General features: G+C 38.3%; 1 protein-coding gene across 4 annotated transcripts in view; it reads right to left on the bottom strand.

Annotated features, from left to right (window-relative positions):
* The window catches only part of SLC9A8 (solute carrier family 9 member A8), a 121,830-nt gene that overhangs the window by 11,684 nt on the left and 98,542 nt on the right, over positions 1 to 11,604 (bottom strand). For all 4 annotated transcript variants that reach the window (XR_013484685.1, XR_013484684.1, XR_013484686.1 and 1 more), the window contains exons 14-15: positions 3,360 to 3,580; positions 471 to 617 (exon numbers count right to left, since the gene is read on the bottom strand). Coding sequence is in view for 1 of the 4 variants with exons in the window: in XM_078149871.1 (XP_078005997.1) it covers positions 471 to 617; positions 3,360 to 3,580 (368 nt within the window). In the remaining 3 variants the exon portion in view is untranslated. The remainder of the gene's footprint in view (positions 1 to 470; positions 618 to 3,359; positions 3,581 to 11,604) is intronic.

Genomic DNA, 11,604 nt, shown 5'->3' with positions numbered 1-11,604 from the left:
CTATACTTCGCATTATCAGTAGCAAGTGGTAAAGGAACTATGGGGGTGAAAGCTCTGAGTCAATCCATTGTCAGATTCCTGCACAACCGTTATATTTTATATACCTCTCCAGAGCTCAGATTTAAAAAATCAATTCTCTACATTTTTCATAAACCAAAATCAAACTACGTTAGCATAGTAAGATTGTCTATTATTAGCCTAGTAAATACAGAAGTTAGAGAAAAACAGCAGATGCTAAATTCAACAAGTATTTCACACCATAGCTTCCAATCCTACAAGTTCATTAAGAGAAAAAACAAAATGAAAGTTGCTTGTTTTCTAAAATTCAAATATAAACAGTGTACCTGAACAGCCTCCAACTGCATCTTAACGCTGAGATAGTCCACGTGGGACAACTGCATGCCTAAGGGGAATTCTGGCACAGCACTTACAGCTGAGTTACTCACAAACAAGACAGCACTGGAACCTACCTCCTGGGTCAGCCTCCGTGTGAGAAAAGGATTCAGATACTTTGCATCAAACCACATAAAACCCTTGAGATCCTGGCGCTTGATGTAATGGGCTTCATACTCTTCTTCTGTGAGCTCTGAAAGATGTTCAGACTCAATGGTGTTACCCTAGAAAAAAGGTAGCAAGACTGTTACCAGAAATTCCCTGCATACTTGAAAAGCAACAGTTCTTCCCATCTCCATCAGCCTGGAGAACATACATTATTTCTATGTTAAGCAACCAATGGAGTAATGAGCCCAGCTGTTGCAAGAGCAGGTGATACACAAATAATAGTTTGTGTCCAGCTAGGATCCATAACTAAGTTCTAGATGAAGATGTTTGCTGAACAAGTCTTACTAAACCCCTCAAAATGCTCAGCAGGAGCTAGACAGAGATGAATATAACAGCCCTCATTCATTACCTATGTGAGGAAGAGGGAAATCCAAACCACTGTCAAAGAAGTGAAAACTCTTAAAATAGGGGCTCTGAACCTGGAGTCCATAGATCCCCAAAGAGTCTGTCGAGAGATTTCAGGGAGTCTGTGAACTTGGATGGAAAAAAAAAATTACATCTTTATTTTTACTAATCTCTAACTAAAACTTAGCATTTCCTCTAATTATGAATGTAGGAAATAAAACATCCTAAAAAAGAGGTCCACAGGCTTCAACCAGGGTGTCCAAAGGGGTACGTGACAAACACAAGGTTAAGAACCCTGCTTCATAGTAAATTGCTAAGCTCTTTTTGTGGTGGCAAAGAACAGGAAACTGAGGGGATACTCATCAGTTGAGAAATGGTGGAACAAGCTGTAGTATGTGATTGTGATGGAATACCATTGTACTAGAACAAATGATGAAGGTGATGGTTTCAGGAAACTCTGGGAAGAACTGACAGAAAGGGAAGTGAGCAGAAGCAGGAGATTATTGTACACAGTAACAGCAATATTGTAACAATGATCAACTGTGAAAGACTTGGCTACTCTCTGATCATGACAATGATCCAAGACAGTTCAAAGGGTTCATGATTAGAAAATCCTATCCACCTCTGCAGAGAACCGATGAACTCCGAGTGCAGATTGAAGCATATTGTTTACCATTTTATTTTTCTTGGTTTTTTTTTTTTGCAACATGGCAAATATGGAAATATGTTTTGCATGACTGCACATGGATAATGAGTATCATTCTGCTTGCTTTCTCAGTGATAAAGGAGGAGCTGGATGGAGGGTGAGAATTTGGAACCAAAATTTAAAAATGAATGTTAAAAATATTTTAAAAAAATTAATAAAAAAGAAAAGCAAAAAACCTAAATAGAGCACGTGTACATGGGAAGAATAATAAACCACTATAGTAGATTCAGATCTTACAGACAAAAACTAGGACTTCTGTTTTCACAGTGCTACAGACGATTATAGAGAGATAATGGAATATAATGGAGAGCAAGCTGGCCTCAGGTTCTCTCCTCTGACTTTGTGATCCCCCAGGCAAGTAATTTAACACCTCCGCACCCCTAAAAATCTCTCAAACTAGAAGCTGTGGAAGAGGTGCTTATCTGCACCGGCAGGAGGAGCTCCTCACTGGATCTCTTTATACTGATGAGATCCAGGTCTTATTAGGTGGCATAGTAGGTAGAGTGCCAGGCCTGGAGACAAGACCCGAGTTCAAATCTGGCTTCAGGTACTTATTAGCTGTGTAACCCTGGGCAAGTTGCTTAACCTTACTTAAGCCTCAGTTTCTTCATCTGTAAAATGGAGGTGATAATACCACCTACCTCCCAAGGTTATTGTGAGAAAAAAAGGAGTTAGTAATTATAAAGTGCCTAGCACAGTGACTAGCACATGGTAAGAACTATATAAATGTTGTTCTTCAGCTATTTCGACTGTGTCTGAGTCTTTGTGACCCCATGGACATGTCCATGGGTCTTTCTTGACAAAGATAACTGGAGTGATTTGCCATTCTCTTCTCCAGAGGGGCAAACAGAGTTTAAGTGACTTGCCCAAGGTCACATAGCTACTAAGTATCTGAGGCTAGATTTGAACTCAGGTCTTCCTTTCTCAAAGCCCAACCTCTATCCATTTCACCACCTGGCTGTCTCCCTAGCTGCCAACATATAAATGTTAGGCATTATTATTATTTTTTAAAACAACTGTATATTACTGCTGCACAAGAAGAATAGTCACTACTACTGACAACATTGATTGTATAGAGGCCTGGTGTCAGTATAAGGGAAACTTTTCTGTAACTAAAGATGGCAAAACAAAAATGTAACTAAACAAAATGAGCCTTGAAGCAGATATAATCCAATTGCCCTGTCCCAAGTTACGAGGCCAGAAGAAATCCATGAGCAACAGCCATAGTCCACTTCATTCTCAGGGCTGACAATGTTATAAAAGGGGGTAGATACTCTCTTCTTTAGATTTCCTAATTAAAAGGACATCATGCAGAAAGGCAGCATCATGTAGTCAAAAGAGAATATTTACCACATTTCAGTTGTAGCACCCTGGGTAAGGTGATCCCACTTTGAGTCTCAGTTTCTTCATCTGTAACATGGTGATAATAATGCCTACCCTGGCTGCCTCACAGGTTTGGTGAGGATCAAATGAAATAATTTATGTAAAATACTTTGTCAGTCTTGATATGTTTGTGGGAAAGTATGTCCCAGACTTTTGGAGGAATATTTGTACCAACCGTTCTTACTATTCTTACTAAAAAGTCATTTCTAAAAGCTAAAAAAAGTGCTTTGTCAGTTATAAATCAATATATAAATCCAAGTTGTAATATAAAGCTAGCCTGGAATAGCAGAAATCATAATTAGAAGTAGTTTGTACAGTGAAACAATATTCCTCAAGTGATTCCATTTACACTCTCAATACAAACCATTTTTTCTGTTTTACTGAGATTGATATCCTTCTTATTTCTTTTTCGAGCTTTTGAATCTTCAATGTCAATCAGTCTAATAAGGGGCATCGTCCCTCCTCCAAGCAGCAGGATGGTGAAGAGCACAATGATTATGGTAGTTGTCCCAATGAGCTGCCTTTTCTCTATGGGTTCCAGGTCCAAATGAAGACTCAGGGCATAAGGAATTGCTCCACGTAAACCTGTCCACAAATAATAAAGAACAATTAAAACAGAAACAAGGGGAGTGAGGGAAGAAAAACAAAACAAAGGCTATCCTAGGTAGCCTCAGAACTAAAGAGAGGCAATCTGGTATTATGGTGGGAGCCTGGGCTGTGGAGTCAGGAGGCCTGGGTTCAAGTGTTCAATCTGCGAAACTCACTGTGAGACCTGAGGCAACTCACTTCACTCTGATCCTAACTTGTCTTAGTTATCTTTAAAAAGACTGGATGAAACTAGATAATCTCTTAGGAGCTAATCCTCTCAGCTCTGAGATCTCTGTTTTAGTGTACCTTCCAGCTCCAGGATGCTACTATTCTAGTAACAGCTATCAGATGAAGAACCATCAGGGAGAGAGGGAATAAATATCGACAGTGTCAGGCACTGTGCTAAGCACTTTACAAATATTATTTTACTTGATCTTTAAAACAATCCTTTAAGGTAGGTGCTATTATTACCCCCATTTTACAGTTAAGAAATGGAAGAAACTGAGACACAGGTTAAATGACTTGTCCAAGGTTACACAACTAATAAGTCTCTGAGACCACATTTGAATTTAAGTCTTCCTGACTTCAGGCTCAGTGCTCTATCTACTGAGCCACCTAGCTGTCTATAGGGGGGGAAGGTTTTCTGGTGAAGGTGACAATTGAGGTAGGCCTTGAAGGACAGCTAAGATTTCAGTTGATGAGACTGCTCCACCATTAGTAGGACACTGAGTTGGCATTAAAGTGCAACCATAAATTCTTAGGGCTAGAAGAAAATACAGAAAAAGTATATGAGAAATATGTGACCTCAAAGAATATCAGATCCAAAAGAGACCTTGGAATACCACAACCCTTTCTCTTATCCCATTCCCCTCCTACTTTCCTGTAGGGTAAGAGAGATTTCTATATCCTACTGAGTGTGTATGTTATTCCCTCTTTGAGCCAATTCTGATGAGAGTAAGGTTCATTCACTCCCCCTCACCTCCCTCCTCTTCCTCTCCATTGTAAAAGCTTTTTCGTGCCTCTTTTATGTGAAATTATTTACTACATTCTACCTCTCCCTTTCCTTTTCTCCAAGTACATTCTTCTCTCACTCCTTAATTTTATTTTTTTAGATAACACATTCAATTTACACCTGTGCCCTCCGTCTATATAAACTCCTTCTAACCAACCTAATAATGAGAAAGTCTTAGTATCATCTTCCCATGCAGGAATGTAAACAGTTTAATCCTATTAAGACCATTATGATTTCTTTTTCCTGTTTACCTTTTTATGCTTCTTTTGCATCGTGTATTTGAAAGTCAATTTGAAAGTATATGAAATTTTCTATTCAGCTCTGGTCTTTTCATCAAGAATGTGTGAAAATCCTCCATTTCATTGAATATCCATTTTTTTCCCCTGAAGGATTATACTCAGTTTTGCTAAGTAGGTGATTCTTGGTTGTAATCCTAGCTCTTTTGACCTCCAGAATATCATATTCTAAGTCCTCTGATCCTTTAATGTAGAAGATGCTAAATCTTGTGTTATCTTGACTGTGGCTCCACAATACTTGAATTGTTTCTTTCTGGCTGCTTGCAATATTTTCTTCTTGACCTGGGAGCTCTGGAATTTGGCTGTTCCTCAGAGTTTTCATTTTGGTATTGTTTTCAGGAGGTGATCAGTATATTCTTTCAATTTCTATTTTACCCTCTGGTTTTAGAACATCTGGGCAGTTTTCCTTGATAATTTTTTGAAAGATGATTTCTAGGCTCTTTTTTTTGATCATGGCTTTCAGGTAGTCTAAATAATTTTTAAATTATCTCTCCTGGACCTATTTTCCAGGTCAGTTGTTTTTCCAATGAGATATTTCACACTGTCTTCTATTTTTTCATTCTTTTAGTTTTGTTTTATTGTTTCTTGATTTCTCATAAAGTCATTAGCTTCCATTTGCTCAGTTCTAATTTTTAAGGAATCATTTTCATCAGTGAGTTTTTATACCTCCTTTTCCATTTGGCCAATTCTACTTTTTTTTTTCTTGGTGAGGCAATTGGGGTTAAGTGACTTGCTCAGAGTCATACAGCTAGTGAGTATTACCTGTCTGAAGCCAGATATGAACTCAGGTTCTCCTGACTTCAGGGTCGGTGCTCTGTCCACCGCACCACCTAGCTGCCCCTGCCAATTCTACTTTTTAAGGAGTTTTTTTATCTTCAGTGAATTTTTGTACCTCTTTTACCATTTGGCCTGTTTTTTCAAGGTGTTATTTTCTTCAGTATTTTTTTTTTGGTGCCTCCTTTTACCAAGCTGTTAACTCATTTTTCATACTTTTCTCACATCACTCTTATTTCTCTTCCCAATTTTTCTTCTACCTCTCTTACTTGATTTCCAAAATCTTTTTCAAGCTCCTCCACAGCCTGAGACCAATTCATATTTTTTTGGAGGCTTTGGATGTAAGAGCTTTGACTTTGTTATCTTCTTCTGAGTGTGTGTTTTGAGCTTGTCACCATAGTAACTTTTTACGGTCAGAATTTTTTTTTTTATCATTTGCTCATTTTCTCAGCCTATTACTTGACTTTAAACTCTTTGTTAAAGTAGGGCTCTGCTTCCAGGTGGAGGGCACACTGTCTCAAGCTTCAGGGGTTTTGTGCAGCTGTTTTCAGAAATACTTCTAGGTACCTGTAACTTTTCAGTTTTTCCAAGGTGGTATGATCTAAGGAGATGTATTTACTACTCTCCTGGCCTGTGCTCTTGTCTGTGAGTGACCACAAGCACTCTTTTCTGGCCTGGAACTATGAGGAAGGTCCCTACTCCACAAGGCCACAAGTTCTGATGTGCTAGTACATCTCCTCAACCTGGGACTGCCACCCAGGACTGCAACTCAGATTCAAGTATGGGCAAAGCAACAGAGTCCTGCCCTCAGTTCCAGCAAAGAGACCCCTGTAATCTTCTGACTAGCTGTTCAACTCCCTTACTGTCTGTGGGCTAGGAGCTCTGAAAGCAGCCAACACTGCTATTGATTCAGTGGCTCCCAAGGCCTGCTCCTGGTTTGCTGGGGCCCAGGCTGTGCTGGCACAGCCTGAGTTGGACTGTGCTCTTCTCTCACCCTGGTGCAATAGACCTTTTCTACCAACCTTCTAAGTTGTCCTGGACTAGAAAATTGCTTCGCTCTGTCTTTTTGTGGGTTCTGTTGCTCTAGAATTTGTTTAGTCATTATTTAAAGGTATTTGGAGGGATTTGCCTTTACTCTGCCATCTTGGCTCTGCCTTCTAATACACCAACACTTCTTTCTAACAAGGACACAGATATGAAAGTGGAAATATGGTAGCGGTAACAGTGAAGAGTGGACAGAGGGTATCATGGACGGAACCTGGCAAAACCTTGCCTACAAGTGAATCAATGTTTTTTTGTGGGACTATATTACAATATGGGAGGATACTTAAAGAGGTGGGGTGAGCAGGCAGATAGAAAGGAGTGACTGATGCCCCTGGGTCAAATTAAGAGTTAGCAAGAGGGGAAGGTGACCTCTGATGTCTGAGAAGGAGAAGAGCCATCAGGGGAGTGAATGAAGAAGTGGGGGAAAGAAAAGAGGTCTTACTTTGGAGATGGGAGGGGGTTCCATTGATGAAAGCTCCTATGGGCGAAAAGGATTTGATACTTGAAAAGTCTACTTGTCCTGAGAGGGGAGGAGTTGGAACTCTTGGGAACAGTTGGCACCTGAAGGAGTGGAAGAGCATGGACGCAGGAAGATTTCTAGGCAAATATAGAAAAAAAGGACAACAAAAGAGATTATAGATCAGTATTGGGGGAAGGGCCTTACCATGGGTCAATATCCTTTCTGACACTTGAAATAATTGGCATTGTTCTGGAAGTGAGGCACAATGGAAAAGGGGAATCCATGAGTTAAGCCCTATAAGGCCGTGGCTGAAAGTACCTAGAGAGAAGAGCCTAGAATGGATATCTTGGAAGTTTTGATCACATGAGGAAAACAGAGAAAAGAAAGCAAGAGAACAGGTGATTAGAGGGGTCATGAATCAGAAAATGAGGGTCTAGGGTAAACAGAAAGAAAAAAAACCTAATGAACAGGACTAGCTAGGGAAGAAATATATAATCAGATAAAAAGGAATTAATAAACAAAGTCCTAAAGGGAAAAGAGTAACAAACAAGAAGGTATCAGGGATGAGGAGAACAGAGCCAATGGGAACAGGGCCACCTTAAAAAAAAAGAGCAAAATAAAAGTAACTAAAGGAACATAAAATATTGTGTTTCAAGCATAACTTGAAAAAAATTTTAGACACAGATGGAGGAAAATATAAACCTAAATCTTATAACTTTAAATGTGAATGGATCAAATAACCCAATAAAATGAAAGAGGCAGACTGCATAAGAAAATAGAACCCTAAAATCTGTTGCTTACAAGAGATACATCTAAAAAACAATGACATAAACAATATAAAACTGAGAGCATGGGGAAAAATTACTGTGCATCAAGTGAACCCAAAAATGTAGGAGTGGCAATCATGCTATCAACAAAGCAAAAACAAACATTAAAAAAAATAATAAGCTGGGATAACAAGGAAACTATAATATGTCTAAAGGAACCACAGACAGTAATCCAATATCAATAATAAATGTATATCCTTTAAATGCTTTAGCATTTAAAATTTAGCATACAAATTCTTTAAAAAAAAAATCTAAGCTTCAAGAAGACATAGTAACACAATAATGATAGAAGACTTTAATATCCCTCTGTCCATTTTTGACAAGTCTAACAGCAAATTAAACAAAAGGGAAAATATGGAATTGATAAAATTTCTGAAGAAACTAGAGTTAAAAGACTTATAACATCTTCTAAATGGGACAGCAAAAGAATGTAACTATTTCTTTGTACCACATGGAACTTTTACAAAAAATGACCATATGCTAGGGCACAGATATATTGCAAACAAGTATAAAAAGAAAAAAAAATAGCTACTATATCCTCTATAGGCCATAATGCAATAAAAACAGAAATTGGTTCAGGTACCACTACCAAAGCTACAGACACAAATGGAAACTTTATAATGAAATCTTAAATAATGAATGAGTCAAAGAACAAATCATAAAAGCAATTAATAACTATGTAAAAGAAAACATAATAATGAAACAATATAACAAAATTTCTGAAATGCAACTAAAGCAGTCCTCAGAGGGAAAAAATCCCATCCAATCACACATTAACAAAATAGAAAAAGAGACAATTAATGAACTGGATATGCATTTTAAATGAGAAAATAAACAAACAAGTCCAAACTAAGCACAAAAGAGGAGATATTAAAAATTAGAGGAGAAACAGGTAAGTTAGAAAAAACAACAAAAAACCACCATAGAAAAAATAAATACAACTAAAAGCCGGTTCATTGAAAAGACCAATAAAAACCCTTAGCTAATCTGATTAAAAGAAGAGAGCAGAAAATTGAATCAATAAAATAGCAAATAAACAAGGTGAAATCACAGCAAAACCAGAAGAAATAAAAAGAATAATCAGAACAAAAAAGGGAAAGCTGCTCCAATTCTTATTTTGCTTCTGCGAGTTTTGCTTATTTGTTTTGCAAAGGAAACAAACCTTTGGTTGGAAAGGACAAAACAGAAACAGCTAACGGGGAGTTGATGCCCGTAAGAATTAAGAAACAGTAAAGAGAGAGTACTAAGTTGCTACCCTTGAAGAATTCAAGTCACCTGACCTGGATGAATTACATCCTCAGCTACTAAAAGAACTGCTGGATGTGATTACTGAACTACTGTCAATGACGTGAAAGACTATGGAGAATGGAAGAGGGCTAGAAAGGGGAAAATGTCTTCATTTCCTTTTTTTTTTTTAAGGCAATTGGGGTTAAGTGACTTGCCCAGGGTCACACAGCTAGTAAGTGTCAAGTGTCTGGTCTGAGGCCGGATTTGAACTCAGGTACTCCTAACTTCAGGGCCAGTGCTCTATCCACTGCACCACCTCGCTACCCCTTAAAGTGTCTTCATTTTCAAAACAAAACAGAAAAGATTCTACAGACTATAGGTCAAGAAGTTTGACTTCTAGTCCTAGCAAAATTCTAGAATGGATTAATAATGAGATGGGGAACACATAAAAAAGGCAATGATTACAAAGAGCCAGCACAACTTTAACAAGATCAGGTCATGCCAGACTAATTTTTTTTTTAAACAAAACTACTAAACTTAGGTAGATTAGGGGAATGCTGTAGATATCTTTCACCTAAAATATAGCAAAGTGTTCACTGAAGTATCTCATGCTATTCTTGTAGAAAAGATGTGGGCTAGATGACAGTATAATTAATGGGATTCAGAACTGGTAGAACATCAGGACTCAACAAATCATCATTAATGGTTCAATGACAGCATGATAAGACATCTCTCATGGAGTACCTGCAGGGATCTGTGCTTGCCCCTGTGCTATTAACATTTCTATCAATGACTCTGATGAAGATATACACCACATGCTCACCAAGTGTGCAGATGACACAAAGCTGGGAAGAAAAACCAACACACTGGATTACAGGCTTCAAAAAGATCTGACAGGGTAGAACATGGGCTGCATCTTATAATTTAATAGGGATCTTATAAAATTTAATAGGGATAAATATGAAATCTTACTCTTGAGTTCCAAAAATTAACTTCAGAAATATAAGATGGGCAGGGTATAGACTATAGTTTAAAAAAGATCTGGGGGTTCTGATGTACTGTAAACTCAATATAAATCAGCAGTGATACAGTGGCCAAAAAAGGTAATGGATCTTGGTTGGACTGTTAAGAGAGGACTAGATTCCAGGAATAAGGAGATATATAGTCTACTGTATTCCTCCCTGGACAGGCTACATCTGGAGTATTATTTATTTCTAAGTGCCACAGTTTAGGAAGGACATTAGTAGATTGGAGAGTATACAGAAGAGGGCAATGAGAATGGCGAGGGGCCTTGAGTCCAAGCCACATGATGATCAGTTGAAAGAAGTGGGGATATTTAGCAAGAAGAGAAAGCTAAAAAGGGACATGATATCTATCCTCAAATAGAAAGGCTGTTACATGGCCCAGGAATTAGAATTGTTCTGTTTGGCCCTAAAGGGCAGAACCAAGAGAAATGAGTAGAAGTTGCAAAGAAACAAATTTAGGCTCAGTGTCAGGAAAAACTTCCTAACAATTAAAACTATACATAAATAGAATGGGTTGTCTCAGGAAGGTAGTAAGTTCTCACTCACTAAAGGTCTTCAAGTAGAAGCTAGATGATCAACCAAGTCAAGTTAACAAGTATTAAATGCCTACTAGGTACCAGGCAATGTGTAATCACTAGAAGATACAAAAAAAAAACAAACAATACCTGCTCCTGAAGAGCTCGAAGTCTAATGGAGGGCACAACATGCAAATAACTATGAACAAAGAAGAGACATACAAGATAAATCAGAGATTTATCTTATCTATTTATAGAGGGAAGGCATTAACAGTTAAGGGGAAGGTGGGATTTTAGCTGAAACTTAAAGGAAGCCAGGAAGACTAGAAAGAAGAGATAAGGAGATAAGGAAGGAGAAAATTCCAGGTATGAAGGGATAAGTCAATAACAATGCTCAGACTCTACAGATAGAATGTCTTGTGGGAAGAACAGCAAGGAGTCTAACATCAATGAAGAGCAGAGAACATGAGTGTAAGAACATGTAAGGTGTAGAAAAGTTTGGAAAAGTAGGAAAGGGGGCAGCTTATAAAGGGCTTTAAAAGTTGAACAGGAAAATAGCCATGTTGGGCAGAGCCAAGATAGTGGAGTAAAAGCAGTGACTTGATTGAGCTCTCCCCCAAACTTCTCCAAACACCTGTAAAAATGACTCTAAACAAATTCTAGAGCAGCAGAACACACAAAAAGACAAGAGTGAAACAAATTTCCAGCCCAAGACAAGCTGGATGATTGATGGGAAAGATCTGTTGTGCTGGGCTAGGAGAGGAGGGCAGTTCCAGTGTGGACTAAGCCAGCAAAGACAGGGCCCACCAAACCTGGAGCAGTCCTCAGGGGACTGAATCAT

The sequence above is a fragment of the Phascolarctos cinereus genome, unplaced genomic scaffold (assembly GCF_003287225.1).
Source record: "Phascolarctos cinereus isolate Bilbo 61053 unplaced genomic scaffold, phaCin_HiC Scaffold_2;HRSCAF=192, whole genome shotgun sequence".
Taxonomy (NCBI): domain Eukaryota; kingdom Metazoa; phylum Chordata; class Mammalia; order Diprotodontia; family Phascolarctidae; genus Phascolarctos; species Phascolarctos cinereus.
This window is presented reverse-complemented; position numbering and strand designations above follow the sequence as displayed.